Consider the following 21,160-nt stretch of genomic DNA (forward strand, 5'->3'; position numbering starts at 1 on the left):
TCCAACCCATGAATCAAACCAGGTCCTCCCGCATTGCAGGTGGATTCTTTACTGGCTGAGCTTACCTATAGTTCATTGTTGTTTTACATCAGTAGGAATTGTCATTATGGAGACTTGCCTAGATTCTTTAAAAACAAGAAGAGTAGAGTTAGTAGTATCAGATGGAAGTACAAATTTCCCGTTAGCAGTTCCTGGCTCATTGTTGAGCATCTTTTGTTGTTGTTGTTATTGTTTTTAAAATTCAGCCCAAAGATACTCGTATTCACTTTTGATTTTGGTTAATGTTAGCGAAGACTAAGTCTCCAAATATTTATTCATATCACAGATGGTATATGTTTGTTTATACATTTTTAAAAGAATGTAATGTATATGTATCTTTCATGCCTTTAATATTTCAAACTGCTAACAGTACTATTTGCTCAGACTGGTATTTCTGCTTGGAATTTTAATTCAAAATTTGCCTTTTCTATTTAGGTCTGTGATGACTTCTTTCCCTAGCCTCATTTTTTTTTTTTTTTTAAACTTTTAAACATACAACCAGCCTTGTAAGTAAGCAAACAAATCCTTCTTTAAAAGGCACTGGGAGCATTGAATTAATGTTCATGACATTATCATAACTAAATCTTAATTTTCCAAGTTATAGAACATCACTGCTTATACTTAGAGCCTGCTACAGTAGATTTGCTACATCATCATTGTCTTGTGGGTCAAGGATGGATACTCATATCCCCATAAAACATTTGTCACTGCAAGAGAGATGGTTTGAAACAACCATGAAGTTGGATGAATATTTTGTGATTTTTTTTTTTTTTAAGCAAAACTTGATGTATCTGTTCTCTCTCTATGGTAATTTCTTTTGAAGTATAAAATGACAAACTTCATGGCTGCATAATAATGCTTTATTTTATATTGCTAAAAGTGTTACTACTATGCTGACAATAATTGTAGAATATGTATATGCTTAAAAAGAAGACACAATAATATTGAGCATTACAATTTATTTGTTAGTGAATACTATCCTACTTGGTATGGAGAATTTTCTAGGAGGAACTGGCAGTAGAAGACTGATGATACTTGAATTGTGAAATCTTGACTGCTAATTGAATAAAATTCTTTATAAATAGAGGACATGGTAAGAAATGTTAGTATCTCTGGCATGATTGATTCTGAAATAATAAACCAAATTTGCACTCTTATAATCTATATAAAAGAAGCTGAAGAGTGAAAAGTCTGACTTAAAATTCAGCATTCAAAAAACTAAGATCCAGTCCCATCACTTCATGGCAAATAGATGGGGAAACAATGGAAACAGTGACAGACTTTATTTTCTTGGGCTCCAAAATCACTACAGATGGTGACTGCAACCATGAAATTAAAAGACACTTGCTCCTTGGAAGGAAAGTTATGACCAACCTAGACAGCATATTAAAAAGCAGAGCATTACTTTGCCAACAAAGGTCTGTCTAGTCAAAGCTGTGATTTTTCCAGTAGTCATGTATGGATGTGAGAGTTGGACCATAAAGAAAGCTGAGTTCCAAAGAATTGATGCTTCTGAACTGTGGTGTTGAAGAAGACTCTTGAGAATCCCTTGGACTGCAAGGAGATCCAGTCAGTCAATCCTAAAGGAAATCAGTCCTGAATATTCATTGGAAGTACTGATGCTGAAGCTGAAGCACCAATACTTTGGCCACCTGATGTGAAGAACTGACTTCATTTGAAAAGACCTTGATGCTGGGAAAGATTGAAGGCAGGAGGAGAAGGGGATAACAGAGTATGAGATGGTTGGATGGTATCACTGACTCAATGGACATGAGTTTGAGCAAGCTCCAGGAGTTGGTGATAGAGAGGGAAGCCTGATGTGCTACAGTCCATGGGGTCTCAAAGAGTTGGACATGACTGAGTGACTGAACTGAACTAACTGAAAGTTATTTGGTAATTTATATAATTTGCTGTGTCACTGAGAGAAATTCCATGTACTCCCTACATCAGATCTACAACTAATTTCTACACATATACTTGGTAGTACATCCACTTTGTTAGAGTGGCTGAAATTTTTATGTACATGTCTAAAGTCAATTCCTCCTCTTATCTATTGCAACTCATCTCTTTTGGTCTATTCAAGGACATCATTCCTGCATTTGCCCACTTCTTATTATTATTTTCTCTCCTCTTTCCAATTAAGTGTATGTCCATCAGTCTACAAACATATGTAGTCTGTCCCAAACTAAAGCAAACCTCCCTTGATTCTATTCTCCCACCAACAGTCAGCCAGTTTCTCTTTTCCCCATTCACAGCAAAACTTCTGGAAAAAGTACATATGCTTTGTCCCTCTACTTCTTTACTTCCCTTTTCTCTTGAACCTATTCCAGTCAGGTTTTGGCCTCTGTGACTTCACTCAAATGGCTCTTGTCAAGCCATTTTCTTTGTGGTTAGTTCTTTTTTTCTTCTTTTTTTTTTTGTGGTCAGTGTCTTTTTCTTGGTCAGTGTCTTTTTCATTGTATCAGCAGACACAGCTGCTAACTTTATCCTTCCTGAAATACTTTGATCCCTGAGCTTATAGAACTTGGTTCACTCAGTCCTCCAATCTCCTTTTTGCATTCTCCTTATTCTTGGTGTTCTTCCCTTCAGTTTAGTTCTTAGACTTCTCTACTTAATGTTTCAGTGACTGAAAGTAACATTGACATCCAGACTCACTGGTGAATTCTAACCTATTATAGTGAGTCCCTATTCAGTTTCTCCATTTGGATACTCATTTTTTTCTTAGGTACTACTTCCTCCTCCTCTGCTCTTCCCTGTCACAATAAATGGCAACTTCATTTGTCCTGTTATCTACACTGAAAATGTTGGGATCACTCTACATTCAAGCTATCAGCAAATTTTTCTGTCATTACCTATAACATACATATCCCACATCCAGATACACTTCCCCTTGTGAGCACTTGTACTTTTTTCTTTGCCTGGAACAGTTTTCCTCCAGATAGCCATGTGAGTTACTCCCTGACGTCTTTGAAGTCTTTTTTCAAAAGTCATCTTAGAAGAAGAAGCTTCCATGGTGATCATGTATGAAACAGCAGCCAGTCCCCCTCTATCTTCATCACCCCATCTCACCCTGCCCAGTGTACTTCATGGCAGTTATCCCTACTTGGTACAAACACAAACAGATACATGGTAGTATGTTTTCTTCTCAGAACACATCAGTAGGAACTGTTTTTTTCAATTTTTACTTATCCCAAGAACCTAAAACAGTGCCTCATACTTAGTTACGTACTCAGCATTTTCTGCACAATTTCATGTTATACTATTTTTTATCTATGGCCACTGCTTCAGATGAAGTATAAGAAAATGTTAAAGATTATGTATATTATTCATCTTAAAAGAAAAAGTAAATGATAATTCTAACATAAAAAGAAACATTTTAGCTGAAAAATATGTAGCTTTTACCTTTTTAAAGGGCTCTCTACTAATAAATTTCAAGAATTGTTTCCAAATGTATAACTTTTTCATAATCTTAATTATTATCTGATTGAAATTTGTAGTTTTTGTATATAGATTAAATGAGATAACTGATATTTTCTAATTGTTGTAAAAGGAGATGCAATTAGGAAAGGAATGTTCACTTTTCAATGTTTCACTATGAAAGATTTTACCTTCACTCTGTATAATTACATAAATGTTCTTAGAGAACTCTGTCTTATTCATCGTAGTTAAACAGAAGCATTTGGGTATATAAGTGTGTATAGTTTTTCATAATTTAATGATCAGTGATTTTTTGTGAGTAGTTTGCTTTTAATATTCTTCTGTGAGATGTGTTTTATTTATACCCTTCTCTCTTTAAAGTATAATTGTATTCTTACTATTTTCTGTTTCATTACTATCTTTTCATCTTTGTTTTCCTATCTGTATCAGAATTTCTAAGGGGGCCTGAGATAGCTTTGCTCCGTAAGCGCCTGCAACAACTGAGGCTTAAGAGGGCTGAGCAGCAGAGGCAGCAGGAGCTAGCTGCGCGTGCCCAGCAACAGCCTTCCACCTCTGATCAGTCTTCTCATGAGGGCTCTTCACAGGACCCTCAGACTTCAGGTTATTAATATCAAGTGTCCTTAAGCAGCTGGTATAGTTTTTTTGGTTTGTTTTTTAACACTGCTGCTGTGTATAAGATGCTTCTCTTTTCCCCTTTCAAAGAAAGCTGATGCGCTTGAAGCTTTTCTCTTCATTTTTAGTATATGGTGAAATTTATCATCACATGGCTAGAAGGACAGATTGCCAACAGCACTTGCTAGCGAGAAGAATATAAAATAATCTATTATTTTATTTGTAATTTTAGAGAAGGGCAAATATTTACTACTTCTACAGCTAATGAGCTACCATCTAATAATCTAGTGAATTTGGAGCCTGCATTGATATTTCTATTGAAATTTCCTGTATCTTGAAATGATATCTGTGCTTATGGCTCCTACCTCCTCCTCTTTTTTATTTTTTTGCTTTGAGAGTTAACCAGTACTTCTATTACCACATAAACATAGTAATGCTAGATTTTGGCCAATCATCCAATTCTGTAATCATTTGAAAATTTTCAATATTTGCTTTTATAGTCCTCCTACACATACTCAACTTTCTCATAATGTAGGGCAGGAAAAATATTCTGGTTTTATGTTCCTGTTCTTAATATATAAAACTCTGATAAGACAGCGATAATCTGTACTACTCTCTTTTTCATTGAGTATTTTAGTGGCTCACTTTTTTTAATAGCCAAAAAGCTCATGATGCTCAGTAAACATTTGTTGAAAGAATTAATGAGAGACACAGCATAGAGTAATGTCAACTTAATTCTTTCAAGAAAGATAATAAATATACATCTTATAGGTACTACAGTAGGTGCTGTCATGCTAATGAGATTTACTACTTTGACATACTTTATTTTGCCACTCTAAGGAGTGATGAGTTGGGAATTAATTACTTTGAGAACTCTGACTAAATTACTTGGAATTAATCTGTATATTGTTAGAAGTGGATAACCTCTTCTTTATAAATAAATATCTGTTTCCACTAAGTGCTGTGGTAACAAAAGCATATTATACAATACCATGGTGAAATAAAATAGATTTAAATAACTGCAATATAGCTGTGATATTTGTAACAAATTATGGACCTGATTTTTAACTTGGTATTATATAAATAGAATATCAGTGAGGCAAAGATGTTTTTCTCTCTCATTTTTTTTTTTTTTTTACTGTAGAGCCATCTTTTCCCATACATTAATAAGAAAGTTTGATTCGATTACAGTTGTAACATTTAGTATTAAGACATTTTGCTATGATTTTGTGCTGTATAGCACAGGGCTTCCCTGTTGGCTCAGTGGTAAAGAACTCACCTGCCAATGCCAGAGACCTGGGTTTGATCCCTGGGTCAGGAAAATTCCCTGGAGAAAGAAATGGCAACCCACTCCATTATTCTCGCCTGGGAAATCTCATGAACGGAGGAGCCTGGTGGGCTACAGTCCATGGGGTTTCAGAGTGGGAGGGACATGACTGAGGACACACACATGGTTAGCACAGGGGTTTTAAAAGTAAAAATATACAACATATAAAACAATAAGAAGGAAGTCTCTACATGTATAAATATTTTTAAAATACTGAAATTTAGCAGATAACAAACCAAACATTAGAGTGAATTTGACTATAAAACAAAACTGCCTACATTATTGGTAGAGAAATATACATTGCGGACATTAGGAAAATATTGACACTGAGTCTTTGCATCTAGTTCATTAATTTGAATTGAAACCAGTTCTTTTTAGAATCAAAAAGCTTTAGGGTGGTTATATGTTTTTTGTGAAATAAGATGCTGTTTTCCCCACTCTTAGCATCATTCTTGTTAAATAATACCTAGTTTGATAACCAGTGCATTTGTGGTAATTTTTACAAAGCCAGTGTTGAGTCAGATACCTTGCCAGTTTTGCAGCTGAGAAACCCGTTAATCTTATTTGTTGTTACTGAACAACTCCCTTGGGCCCCTGAGGCTGCCCACATGGACCAGTGTTAGAGGCCCCTTACTCAGTGTGTGTCTGCTCTGCCCTACAGCGTGAGATAGGCTGTATACGTCTGTACCGTATGCTTTCTGATGCAGCATGCATGTGAGACCACTGGTAATCTAACCTCTAACATGCCCTAGGTTCATTTGTTAGCCTTACTTTTATCTTACTCTTTCTTCACACGGCAGGAACACTGCTTGGTAACTAAAAACTTTAAGAACAGCTGAATAATGTATTGTTAGTTTGTTACAAAGAATATCTTGTCCATTTAGTAAATCTTGAAAAGGAGGAAAGATGAGTTGAGTTAATGCAAAATTCTTCATTTTGGAACATCCAAATTTTAGAAATACAGAGTAGAAATTAAATTTATGAAATTCAGCAGGGAGATTGGTTATATTTGAACAACAATTCACAAAACATTTTCCTACATTTCACAATGTATGAATACAATTTTGTGTGTGTATATTACGGGCATTAATGGATCCATTCACTCATGCTAGATACTACTACTAAAATCATGAATATGGTTAGCAGAAAATTAACATTCTATATTTTAACTTTTTAGCAATAGATTAATGCTCAGTTCTCATAAAACATTTTCCCATTATGTCTTGATATCCTCACAGTGTCAGCCAATGATGATACTATCAGTAAATTATATTTCTATCATCATCTCACCTGTTTAAGTCTTTTAGGTATAAGATATTCAAAGGAGGCATTAGTGTAATTTTGGAAACCAAGAAACTTTAACAAATGCAGAATTTCTGAGTGATTACATTGTCTGGTAAATATTTTATTCTTTTTTCAAAGTATAGGACTCATGAGAATATTTTGTGACAGGATAAATATTAGATGAAGTTACCTAATACCTAATTTCTGTGGGAAAATGGCATCAAACCCTCAAGCCATTTTTATAGAGTCTACATTTTAATGGGATCAAATGAGAACATGTCTGATGCCAATATTTCTTGGCAATTGAAAACTAAAACATTCTAAGGCATCAAACAGTAAAATGAGCTGTGTAAGATAGATTGTAACATACGATTTAAACAATTCTCCAAGGCACCAAGCAGTATTTAAAATGAGCTATGTATAACATAGATGTTAATATACATTTTAAACAATTCTCCCCCTCCCATTTTTTCAGCTGTGAAATTAGAATTTCATGGGGAAATTCTAATATAAAATACATAAATGACACACTGTTGTGATTGAACAAAAAGAAGAGTGTTAAGAAATGACAGCCTAATTCCTCGTCCCTCTTGCCACACCCAAGCCACCTCTGCTCTCAGAAGCACGATTCAAAAACCACTGCTCTAAAACAATTTTTGACACCTGTAAATGATAATTATTCATAGCTAATTTCTAATATTTTATTTTTCAAAATTAGTGTATATTTCTGTAAAATATTCACATTTTTAGTTTTTAAAAAGTGCACTTTTTTTAGACTTTTAGGAAATACATCACAACTTGTTTCTAATCTTTCAGTGATTTTTTTTTTAATCATAAAGAGATGAATTTACTTTCATCAGATCACTGTCTAGGTGTTAGACTGGCTGAGTTCTTATTCCTGGCCTTATGAAAAACGACCTTGGGCAGGTCATTTGGCTGCTTTATGCCTCAGTTTCCCAGCTGTTGATTTATTTAGTTAGCGTGGCATAAGGATGGGATAGAGAATACTGTATAAAGTTTTATACTCCTAAATAGAAAAAAGTACACATAATATTGGACTATCTTAATGATAGTAGCTTTAACTTACTACAAATACCTAAAGATATCCTCATATTACGACCATGAAAGATTGATAGTATTCAGGGTTTTGAACGAGCTGTATGTATGTTTTCAGATGAATGCCATAAGCAGCTGTGGCAGAGGCATTCGGCATGTGGCTGATTTTAAGCCCAGCCTTTCTTTCCCTTTCAGGCCCCCTGAAGTCACGGGTGCTGGCTCCTGCTCAGAGTGACAGCACCCTGTGGAGTCTGCTGGTACTGGCCCGGCCACCACAGAGCCCCACTGGAGCACGGAGCCAGCCTAGAGGGGGTGTCAGGTAGGAACTGTTTTTCCACTTTATGGCACGGTTTTGCCAATTGGAAAAGAAAAAAGTAATTTTTATACCCCGTAAAGGGTATAAAACATTGGTGAATATTTTAAAGGGCTTTTCAAAACTGAGCCATATTGGAAAAAATCAGCATTTACCCAGTCCTGTGAAAACAGTCTTCTGTACAACATCCAGTTCCCCACAGTGTCCATGATGTTAATTACAGGTAGCACTTCTCAAGTGGATGCATTTGACCCAGGTTTTTAGTGTTTATAACATGAGCATTTAGTAAATCAGATGTGATGTTGACTTAGTTCTGCAAGTACTTTTTAACAACTTTAAATGATAGGGTCCTAAGCAACACAGCGATGGGTCACTTAGAACTTTAAACGTGGGACTGTGCTCCATGTTTTTCATTCAGTACTATGTTTGAGAAAAACAAGCAAGTAATAACATTAGTTGACCCTTTCCTATGTGCTATTGAAGTAGCTTACATAGATTATCTCATTAAATCCTCACAAGAACAGTATGTGGTAGATATAATTATCCCCATTCTACAGATGGAGAAACTGAGACTTAGAGATGTTAAGTAACTTGCCCATGATTACGATATTACTGAGTAGAAAAGCCGGATTTGAACCCAGGGAGTCTGACTAGAGTGTTTGTTATTTAAATTATAATTCTTTATTTTTTCCTACAGTTAAGAAAGTTTGAATGTCAAGGGGCTAAAGAATTTTCTCAAAACTAGAACACGAAATATTTGGGGATATATAGTAATTAGGCATGAGACACCTTGGCTTAGACTGAAGGAGTTTTTGCTTAAAGTTTATCTCTACTTTAAAAATAATAATTTAAGAGACTGGCAATAAGCTGACCAACTGTACTGCATTTTGTAATAAATTATAATGGGACCATATAGTCAATTTTTATTTTGTGATAGTGCTTTCTCGAAGATATTTCACAGAGAGTTGGAGTAGAGTATGCAAACATTGAAGCAAAAACCATTGAAATAATACTTACTTTTTTTTTAATATTAGATATTCTGATGATTATTATGTTAATATTTGGAAGTATTTCTGTAAATTAGAAGTTATAGGTATTATATTTATGAATATCTAATGATATAGAAACATTTTACTTCAAATGTTTATGTAACAGGAAAGTAATCATTTCAAAAACAGTTGCATAGTACCCAAAATTAAAAATAGAATGGAAGCAATGATCAAGAAGGATTTCTTCTTAAAAATTGGTCTTCAACATGTGAAGGAAGATTATTCCCCAGATATACATAATATCTGGACAGACTGTAAAACCAAGAAGGAAGACCTTTTAATTTAACATTATCTTTCTGCATTAACCTAAGCTTCATTAATTAAATACTTCAAGAGTTTGAAAATACACAGTTCTTCGAGATGACAGCATTTTGATCCTTTCTCAGTGTGTTTTATTTAAAAACTTGCATAAGATGCACTTTATTTCTTAAGATTTGTGCATTCCATAATATTCGTGACAAAATTAAATATTTGAAAAAAGATTGCATGGAAAGTTGTTCTCAGGCTCTTAGGAAGAGTATAATGGAATGTATAATGGATCCAAAGGGATAAAAAATATTTCATAAGAGGCTTTCTAGGAAGATTTTCCAATATTTATTTCACTGACTCACATTTTTTCGTTTTTCTTAAAGAATATGTTTTTTTCCAAAGATCGACTCATCTGCTCTTCAGAAAGAACATAAACAGGAATATTGTATCTAACTCAGAAATTGTTATTTAAGAAATCTTATAAAAGAAAATATAGTATGACTAGATTAGGGAACCAGTTCAATTACCATCTTTCCATTTTCTTTTTTGTTTAGTACAGATTTATTGGCGCTTCCCTGGTGGCTCATAGGTAAAGAATGCCTGCCTTTGCAGGAGATGTGGGTTCGATCCCTGGGTCAGGAAGATCCCCTGGAGAAGGAAATGGCAACCCACTCCACTCTTCTTGCCTGGGAAATCCCATGGACAGAGGAGCCTGGTGGACTACAGTCCATGGGATCGCAAAAGAGTTGGACACAACTTAGTGACTACCCAACAGCAACAGATTTGTTGAGCTGAATATTCTGATGAAGCAGTGATAAGGATACTATTATTGAAATAATGATCAGGCTTTATGAAAACCTAGTAGTGTAAAAATTTATGACCAAACTGGTTACCTCAGAAGGTAGACAATTTGAAATTAACATAAGTAGTCCTGGTAGCGGGATTCAGAGTTTTAAGTGTACAAGCAGTCAAGTGGTATAAAATTGCTAAGAATCAAGGATATATTAGAAAACTTAGCTATTGAGTTTTGGTCACTCATAAATCGAAATACTTACTATTGGGAGAATAATGTGTCTTTATAAATAGCTACTGATCAGTCAAAAGTGCAGAGTTTTTAATGAACAACATTTGCTAAGAACTAGAGCATAGGCTTGGAGACGGCAATGGCAACCCACTCCAGTACTCTTGCCTGGAGAATCCCATGGGCAGAGGAGCCTGGTGGGCTGCAGTCCATGGGGTCGCTAAGAGTCAGACACGACTGAGCGACTTCACTTTCACTTTTCGCTTTCATGCATTGGAGAAGGAAATGGCAGCCCATTCCAGTATCCTTGCCTGGAGAATCCCAGGGATGGGGGAGCCTGGTGGGCTGCCGTCTATGGGGTCACACAGAGTCGGACACGACTGAAGTGACTTCGCAGCAGCAGCAGGGCATAGGTTGTTAGAAACTAGGAATTATTCTTCCATTTAGTGGAGAGCTATGTATGCTTGCTATCCACATTTTCTCTTTTCCTGTAGCTCTACTAGGACACTGGAACCCAAGCCAGTAATAGTAGCTACCTCCTTCTGTTCCCTCATGCCTTTCTTAGTTACCAGATCTCTAGAATGACCAGGAAGAAAGGAGAGTGTTAGACCTAAAAATATTGTGACTTGTCCTCTGTCACACAGCTAATTTATTGTCAAAACCAAAGTTGGAATCAACACTGACTAATTCTAGACTGGTGCATTTTCCATTTCCTCATGCTGCCTTACTTTATACGAGTGTTTTTCAAACAGTAGAACCCATTTATTTATAAAACAAATTCTTTTACATAGAAACTCAGTGTATCCAAAGGGTAAAAATAAAACATTCTGTTTGAAGCCAAGGTAGAAAGCATGAAGCCCAAACCGTAAGCCTTTTCATTGCCTTTCTTTTCCTTTTCTCACCAGACACCTAAAGAAACCAAAGGCTTCACAGTACAGTTTTAATATGTACCACATACCGTAGAGTTTTTAAAAGTTACTATGTTTCTATAATGGTAATTACGTCATTAAATATTTCTCATAAACCATTTTCCTTGTCTTATGTCTTTGAGTTCCTTTTTCAACTCAAGATAACATCTAGCTAAATGTAGTGAGCATCTCATTTCATGCTTTGAATCCTCCAATCCAAAATAAAGCCATCTTAAGGAGCTGGAAAGAGGGTTTGAGAAAGACAAGGAGTCTTTCTTTTGGTGAGGGAGATACTCTGTTTCTGTTTTATCTACCTTGCACCTTGTGCCTGTGCTAAATGAATTTGATAAAAAGTATATGCATGGAAGTAGAAGAACATTTTCTCAACTCATTCTCAAAGTTGCTAAATGCTTGCCTGGAATAACATATCTTAAGCACATGGCCTTGCTTACTCACTGCTTGGGAAATACACCACAGTACTTACTTCTATTCCCCACCATTATACATTTGTTTCTTAAGCTTAGAGATGATCATGACATTGCTGTGCAGTTTTCTGCTGCTTACTTTTAAGTTAAAATCTCATTTTTGTTTCAGATTCTCCTTCTTCTGTGGTTAACAAACAGCTTGGATCCATGTCACTTGACGAGCAACAGGGTGCGTGCAACAGGAGATGCGCTATGCCCATCCATCCATAGTTTATTGCAATGCATAAACCAAGCTCTCTCTCACTTTTTCATAGCATTTCATTGTGATTATGGTCTAAATAGTCAGTATTTTGTAGGCTAAATTATCTGAGGTGGTATTATGCCCAAAGAGCCTCCTTGGTCCATACAAATTATTTTCTGTGTAAGCTAATTTCTTTGAAATCTCTTCCTATAACAGTATTATATGTATATAAAAAAGATCCCTTTTTACAAATTCTAGCTGTCATAAAATTGTGTGTAGAACTTAGGTGTGAGGTTAGCATATTACCTAGTGGCTACTTTTGAAAAAATTATTTGAGCATAAAAATGTTCTGCATTACTACATTGCTGTCATAGTACTTGGTCTTATGTCTCACTTAACTGATGGTTGAACTCTAGGTAGCTTTAAGAAATACGATTGTCAATGCAGAGATAAGCTCCAAAGTCACCAATCAGAAGGGAAAATAACTTCCACTTCCACTTGCCTTCTGAAGTAGGAGAGGTGTACAGTCTACTTTGGAGCCTTAAGCAGAGGTTGATGAAGTAAATTTTACAAATATTTTTCAAAAATGTAACTCAGCCCTAAAGCCATAAGCTTTAGTTGACTAAAAGTTTACGTATGTAGGGTGACTCATTTGTCATTGGGGGAATGAAATATTGCTGAAGTACCTATTTAGTGTGAAATAGATCTAATTTTAACTGTCTTCTTGGAGAATTATTCAGAAACTAATTTTGAAACAAATTAAAAAACTCCTTCTGTACATCTGATCTTAAATTATTCTTTATAGACCTGAGATGGCAAATATTTGCTATAGGTTTTTCTGTTCTTGAAAATGAATGAATTCATAAGTGAATTTGAGAACTAAGAAATTATGCATGTTTTATCTTTATACATTTATTGTAGAGGTATTAACAGTAAAGAATGATTAAAGTGTAAAACACAATTATAATATTATATATAATATATTGTACTACTGTTTAGAACTGCTCTCTAATCAAATAATCTTTTTTTTGGTAAGTCTATATGAATGTAAATACTACTGAAGAGTTTATAGCCAAATTCATATTTTATTTAATCTTACAGAAAAATTTCCATAGAATTATGTTGAATATTCTATTTATGTTGGTAATTAATTTATATATGTTATGACATATGACAGAAAGAAATGAGAATAAAGGATAGCTCCCAGATTTTTGCCATCAATGCCTGGGTAAACGATTCCATTTACTAGGGTAAGCTAGTTCAGGGGCAGAAATCAGGAGTATTTTTTGGGCCATGTAAAGCATGTTTGCTTTGTAGTTATGAGTGGAGATGTTACATAAAAGGTTCAGATACTGAGTAGGCTTGGCAGAAGCTGCATGATGATAGACCATCAACAGTGTAACTTGGTAGGAAGTTCTCTGAGCAGAAATGTTCAGATGACAGCATATCCAAATGAATTAAGTCCTGAGGTTTTACATGCCTTTTTGTTTAGCGGTACATCTTTTAATGTACTGGGGACTTCTACATGACAGGGTTTTATCACCTAGAGATAACCTCTACTATAAAAGTGAACTGAAACTTCCCACTACTGTCTTTCTCACCTTGACTAATACAGTAACCTCTTAACTGGTCTCCTCACATCCTTTCAGGCTGTATCTGTTCTCTTATCACCAGGCAGAGTAAACTTTTAAAAATGTAAATCTAAGCATATTACTATCCACTTGCATAAAACTTCTAAAAGGTCTGTTTGCCCTTAAGGCAATCTAAATCCATACCTTGGCTTGCAGAGCCATACACACCTGGCCCTTTCTCTCACTCACTAAGCTCTTGACAATTCGGCCTTATTTCAGTTTTTCTAACACTCTAAGCTCATTTCCCTCTTAAATCTCTTGTGAATGCTATTGTCTCTACCAAAATGTTTTTGTCTTCAGCAACTTCTACTCATCAAAACTCACTTAGATACTACTTTTCTAAAAGTAGTATGACATTCTAATCTGAAGTAGTTCTCCTCTCTTTATCTCTTTGTGACCTGCTATCCTTCATCACATTTGTCAAAATTTATAATCATACCTTTATTTTAGGGATTGTTTAATACCTGTCTTTCTCTGTATTCTCTGAATGTTTTCATTCACTGTAGTATACTCAGTGCCTAACACCATATCTGTTGTCATTAAACAGTAGATATTTTTTGAATGAGTGAATAAAACAATTGTTTAAGCAGTGAGATGCCCTAGAAATTTTTCTAGCTTGGGAGAAACATGACCAGATTTATGTGTTGGATCATTTTGGCAGCTTTATAGATGGTTGATTGGAAGGGAGTAAAGTTGAAGGTGGCAAGACCATGTAAAAAGGTCACATGACCTATTTGTTTGTTTGTTTTAATATTTAAGGGCTAGAATTGATGGGACTTTGAGAAAGATTAGTTTTTAAAAACGAGAGAATGATAACCCAGGTGTCTCGATGGGGTAATACTGTCAACTAAGATAGGGATTTCAGGAGAAACTGCCAGTTACAGGGGAAAAAAGATACAGGAGATTTTCTTGATATGTTTAGTCTGAATTACCTTTGGACATCATATGGAGAAATATCATAGTTTCTGGAAGTCACCAGAGAAGTCTGAGGTGGAGATAAAAATAGGAATTGTCAACTTACAGATAACCGTTGAAATGGTGAGAATGGATGAAATGGTCTAGGAAGAGAGGATTAAGTGAAAAGAGGAAAGTCTACACTACAAAGAGCAAGCAGAGAAAAGGACCTGGCTGAGGAGACAGAAAAAGAGTGAGCTGGGAAATAGGGCAGAAACAATGTTGCATCCAAAGTCACAGGAAAAGTAAAGTTCTGGGAGGAACTGGTCAGTAAGTGCATTGTGATGTAAGGCTGCAGATATGAAAAGGACAGAGAAATTTTCTTGAATTTGGCAGTGCTTTGGCACTGCAGTTATTATGTGGAGGCAGAAGCCAGATAGTAGTGGTTGGAGGAGAAAGATTTTTTTTTAAAGTGGAGACATTGTTGTGTAGATGACTCTTTCAGTAAGCTCTTCATTACAAATGAAAAGACAGAGAAAAGGTAATGTCTGGGAGGGTATAACTGAGTATGTTTACAAAGTAAAGAATCTTTGTAGAAGAGTATGTATAGGGAATAATTAATGTCCTCAGATAAGCTATTTTAATCTTTGATGAGACCCTGGTTCTCCATTTTACCTTATAGAATGGAAAAAGTAGTACATTGTTTTTTCCTGAATATATAATAATTGTCTTAAGCATATTTTAAATTTCTTTTTTCTTACACTTAAAGAGACACTATTACATTTTTAAATTGATAATTCAGTTTTATACTTACCTGACAGTGTTCATCTTCCAGATGTCCAGGTACTTAATTTCCCATAGAGTTCATAGATTTTCTTTATTTTGATTTAGGGATTACCAGGATAAAAATGTTACTAATAAAAAAATTTTAATAGTAATTGACATGTTTCACTGCAAAGATTTATTTTCTTTCAATAATTATATATACATTATTGAACTGATTGATTCCAATCAGTGTTTTCATGTATTTATTTTGAATTTTTGAAAAAAGCTTAGTCTAGTATATTTAGTTTAAACCTTAAGACCATAAATGCAGCTGCCTGGTTGCCTCAATGGTTTTTGTTTTATTAAAATATTTTTTAAAGAAACAAGTGTACAGCATATATGCTGTTTTTCTCCTGTTGTAAAGTACTTTGCTCTATTCTCCAAACTTAGAGCTGTGTGTACACACACTGACAACCCTTCTGTGCGAATTAGAAACTATTTGAATAAGCACAGTTGCATTTGTCACGCATTTAGTTTGAATAATATATTCTAATGAGTAGTTTCGATTTTCCTTTTATTTATATCTCTCTTATACTTACCATAAGGGGAAAAAGCCTCTTCTGACATGTACTGCTCTTGCCTCTTAATAAAACTAGCAAATTTTTCCTGTTAAAAATATTTAGGCCAGAAATTCCCCCTTCTTTTAGTAACAATAACAACAATAACAAAAGAAACATATAATCTTAACATTAATTTTTGAGAGGGTATAAGGAAATAATTTTGCCTGAGTTTTAAATTATGGCCATGACTGTAGTAAGTTGCTTTATATTCATTACAGTGATAATCATTAAGTGGAAGTTGATAATGCCATAAAGTTTGAAACTGACACCTGTAGGCAATTACGCATATGTCAGACACTCATTTTCTATTCTAGATTTAAAGAAATAAAAATGCTAATTTGGGTATTAGAAACATAAATACTAATTGTCCATTATTTGATAAGCAGACATTAACGAAATGTTTACTTACAGAAAGACTTGTGGATGGTCAGAAACCAGTAAAACAGATTTTACTAATTCTACTAGGGTAGATTGGGAATGGAAAAACTGAATGTGTCTTGTGTTAAGTATTATTCCCTCAAGATTATATACTGTCACCAAGTTGAAAGTTTAATAATGTCATTTTGACAGTATTACATCAAGTGATATTTTAAGTGTACTTTGACAACTTTAATTTTTATTAAATATCTAATGATTGAAGTCTGCTGTATTAGCTGGGAAATTAAGTTCAATATTCACACTGGAAAATATTTGTGTATACTGTATGTAAATTCTAGAAGAAAAAAGTTAGTGAAATCATATTTCATTTAGTTTTTTTTTTTTTTGTATTCTCTAAAACTAGTTATCACTTAGTTGCTTAGAATGAAGTAGGTCATCTCCTTTTCCCCAGCTACTAGTTTAGATTCTAACAATTAGTGATATATTTCATTTTTTGGAAGTTGGGGAAAAGGAGGTGAGATAGTTCATTTGCCTGTGCTCACTTGTTCCACCTCTTGCTACCCGATCAGTGTCTACATTTTTAGTTAAATTGTTTTCTAATTCAGAATTGTCTATGATAAAAATAGCTCTCATTGAGCTTTCAGTATGTAACTGGCACTGTGTGTATCTACTGTCCCATTTGTTGCAGTTTAATGAGGTGATAGGATCCTCATTTTACTGATGTAGAAGCCAAGACTCCAAGAGATATGTAAAGACAAGTGAAATAAGTGGTAGAGTCATATCTGCATATCTATTTCATTAATTCAGCTCATATTAAATGCCTGTTATCTTGTGGCAAATACTAGGCCTGGCAGCAGGATGCACAAATAATAAAGCTAATGCTCCCTGTGCTTGGAACATAGAGTTGATTAATAATAGTAATAATAATAATATAGTTACTAACCATAATAATAACATAGACACTTATATTGCATTTTTTGTGTGTGTCACACTTTACTCCGAGCAACTTTTATATGTTTATTTACTTAATCCTCATCACAGTCTTATACAGCAGGTATCATTATTATCCCCATTTTCAGATAAGGAAACTGAGGTAAAGAGAGGTTAAGAAACTTGTCTAAAGTCACATGTGTTAGGAATGTGATTCAAATCAAAGCAGTCTGGTTCCAGTGTCTTTGATCATAACCACTACCCTTTGCCTCATCTAACAATAAAGACAGATGATGTGGAAAATAAATACAAGTGTCATAAGAATTTTAAAAGAGGAAACAAGGTTTAGTGGGGAACATATGACTGAGTCTTTGTTTCTTCTGGTACGGTCTCAAATAAGGTATTCCTGAGGATGAGGCATTTTAGTTGCAATCTGAAAGATGATTATGTGAGTAAGTTAGGTCAAGGAGAAGGAGTAAAGGGGATAATGGATATTAATAGCATGTGCAGAGGCTCTGAGAGAATCACATTAGAATGACTAGAAGAATCCCAGTATGGCTGGGGTGTGCTGTGGCTTCAAGAGATAGGTAGAGTCCATATTGAGAAGGACCTTTTGAACTTTTTAGGGTTTTAGATCTTAAGAGCAATAGGAAGTTGGTGAAGAATTTAAAATGGGACATATGGCCTGATCTCATTTGTCCTGAATAGAATATGAAGAATTGACTAGAGACTAAATCACTTAGGAGGTTCTCTTTAAAATTCTTATCTCCAGTAAGGATTTTGACCTGATGATAGAAATAAAGTGGAAATGTGAAGAGAGTCAAGAAATATTTAGAATGGGAGTATATAGGATTTGATGAATGTGGCAAATAATTGAAGAGGAGTCCAGAATATAAACTACAGTAACAACTCCAGAATTTCTATTTGGGGGGTGGTTTAGCAGTGACAACCTGTTTGGAGGGAGCAGGGTGAGGCTATGTCTTAAACATGCTTTTATACAGTAAATGCAGTGTTTTTGACTTAGATTATACATTTATTTGTGATGGTTTGGGCAAGATAATAATAGAGATTAGGTGACATTTCTAGCACTCCAAGGATAACTCCCAGGTTTTGACTGAGTATAATTAAATGAGCGTCTACTTCCTAAAATAGGTAACCCTGGAAAAGGAAGAATATATGGAAGAGGATGTGTAGAAGGAGGTGGAGATCACAAGCTTAGTTTTGAATATGCTTAATTTGACTAATCTGTGTGAGGCATCAAAGTAAAAAAATCTGTTGAGCAATTGATTGTATGGTTATGGAGTTTAGCAAAGATGGCAGAGCTGGAGAAGTAAATCAGAACTTTATGCATGTAGATGATAAATGACAATAGGTGAAATCATCTAAGATGAAAGTAAAACGTGAGAAGTCTAAAACATCTCAGAAAAAATCAGAAAAAATTCCAGAATTAAATGTTTTGCTGATAAAGGGGATGGAGAAGCGACGACCACACTGAGAGGTAATTGGGAAAGTACTACAGAGCGTGAGACGGGGAGAGGAGAGTTTTCAAATGCAGGAGAGTCGTCTGCTGCTGAGAGGTCAGGTGTAGGTGAGTTCTAGAAGTTCTCCCCCTAGATTAGTAAGTTCAGAGGTGGTCAGTCTCATTAGTGAGAGCAGTTTCACTGGATTGATGTAGGGCAGATTTAGGAGAAAACATGAAGATGAAAAATAAGAAAAGTACTTCAAAACAGTAAGCAAGGAGAATGGTAGCTGGAGGGGAAAGTGGTGATAGAGTTCTTCTAAGCTGTTCATTTTCATTTTCATCTGGAAGTCACATTTTACCATGCTAGGTAATCTGATCAATCAGAGTGACAGACAGATTTGCGTTTTTTTTAAATAGAGTATAGCTGAGGAAAGAGTCATGAAAAGAAAAACACTGGATGAGAATTTTGGTAGGGTTTATGTGCCACATGGGGTATACATTTTTACTTAATTTCCTACTATCTGTTCTCCCTCAAAACTGAAAGTGAAATAGGAATAGACGACTTTATGAACAGAGGGGTGTAAGACTAACAGTTCTGAAGTACAGGGAAAGAAAGCCTATGAAGCATAGATAAAACAACAACTGTATTTCAGTCCGTAAATTTTAAATATCAGAGGGAAAAAGGAGCCAGGCACAGGCTGATTCTGTGTGTGTCCCAACCCCGTGTTTTAAGTTAATTCACGTTTTTGTGTTATGTCATGAAAAAAGTATATTGGATTAAAATGATTGTTATTGATATACAGGTGGATTTTGATTGTCAGGAGTAAAATTTGACTAGAATATTATTTCCAAAAGATTATATAGGAGAGATTTCCTAGTAAATATTAGTGTTAAAGTTGTGCTTTGTTTTTGGCTTTCGTAAAATAGTTCATTTCTGTATAAAGTCAGATTACACTAGTGAGACCACTGAGTTTGAAAATAAGAGCCTTGCCTCACAGTCATCTATGTAGTGGGTAGGAGTTCTCTGTTTAGAATCTACTCCTAGAAACAATTTCTCCACTTTGAATCAGAATATGCCTTCTTATACAAATGATTGGAAGACTTGGATATCCAGTAGTCTTGAGTTATGCAGAAAAGTTATAGGTTCCTGACATATAAAAATGGAAATTTTACTTTGGCCTAGAAATTATACTTGAGATGTTTGCCTTTTCTATGTATGCCAGGCAAGTTGGGGGTGCAAAATTTGTGAAGATAGTTGAGCTTCATTATTGATCTGTCAATATTTTTTCAGAGGATTTCATCATACATTTTGTTTCCTTGTAAATTAATTTTTATTTTAAACATTGGTCATAACAAAAGGGGAAATATTGACAAGTTCTTTGTGTAATAGAAAATCCCTGCGGCAAAGAATAGATTATTTCTACATGATCCATAGCTTATCTCAACTACTATACTTGATTAATTGATGATTGTATAGTTAGAATAGTGACCTAGCAGCAGAGAAAATGTTGGGCATAGTGGTTCTGAACTAATTATTGTGGCGATATTCTACTTAATTATCATCATTTTGATAACTTTGTTTAAATTTATACATAGGATAGGTCTCCAGGGACATCCTAGCTAAAAGACTAAACATCCATATCAATATTTAGATGATATACAAACCTAGTTACCAAGATAGCATATTTTGTTATCTACTTTGAGCATTTTTTTTAGAGCCACAAATGATCATTTCATAGTCAAAATGCATAGACTTGAAAACATGTGTATTAAACAACAACAAAAAAAGTTTATTTGTGGTTATTACTGTGAAAGGCTTGGAAGCTCCCTAATTAAGTAAAGGTCAAAGAAGTTCCTTTCAAATTATATTCCAGCCTATTCTATAATTTTTTTTCTGAGCCAGTGCATCAATCTGAAAAGGGCTCTTTCTGGAAAGGATCTTTTCTTTTAAATTTGCTTTCCAGAATCTCCTGTTACTGACTATTCACTTCTAACTCCAAAAAATGAAGTCTTTTACAGTATATTGTCTTGATTTTTATGTTGTTATGACTGTGCTTCTGAAGCGTGTGTTTGAATGGGTGGTAGTTTGCCTGGATACAGATCACTGTAAGCTACTAACGTCACCTGTTGTTCTTAATGGTTGAACTCAAAGCAATGTGTGTGGCCACCTTAGCAGGGCTGATCAAATTTAAAGTGATTTTTTTTCCCTCACACTGTCCTTGTGCTGAGCGCACCACAGTTCTATTCACAGTTTAATCTCTTGGTGCCCTGGAAAAGATACAGTGTAGTTTTCCAGTAGTCTGATGCCAGAGTGACAGTTTGCATTACCAGAACTTTGTCAAAGTTGCTGATTTGGATTATATATCATTTCTGAGAAATAATACCAACAATTGATATTTCTCAATTAAAATATGTGTTGAAGGAATCTTATTTTCTACTTAGTATTTGAAGTATTTCCAAGATAGTATAGTAAGAACTTCATATAGAAAGAAACTTAGAGAAAAAGAATCTACTACAG

At 34.7% G+C, this 21,160-nt stretch overlaps 1 protein-coding gene across 4 annotated transcripts in view; it reads left to right on the forward strand.

Annotated features, from left to right (window-relative positions):
• The window catches only part of DCAF6 (DDB1 and CUL4 associated factor 6), a 182,504-nt gene that overhangs the window by 107,505 nt on the left and 53,839 nt on the right, over nt 1–21,160 (forward strand). For 2 of the 4 annotated variants that reach the window (XM_061120187.1, XM_061120188.1), the window contains 2 exons: nt 3,907–4,077; nt 11,891–11,950. The exons of 1 other annotated variant lie outside the window; for it this stretch is intronic. In XM_061120187.1, coding sequence (XP_060976170.1) covers nt 3,907–4,077; nt 11,891–11,950 — 231 coding nt within the window. The remainder of the gene's footprint in view (nt 1–3,906; nt 4,078–11,890; nt 11,951–21,160) is intronic. One more of the 4 variants, XM_061120189.1, reaches the window with a different exon arrangement.

This window comes from Dama dama, chromosome 20 (genome assembly GCF_033118175.1).
Source record: "Dama dama isolate Ldn47 chromosome 20, ASM3311817v1, whole genome shotgun sequence".
Taxonomy (NCBI): Eukaryota; Metazoa; Chordata; class Mammalia; order Artiodactyla; family Cervidae; genus Dama; species Dama dama.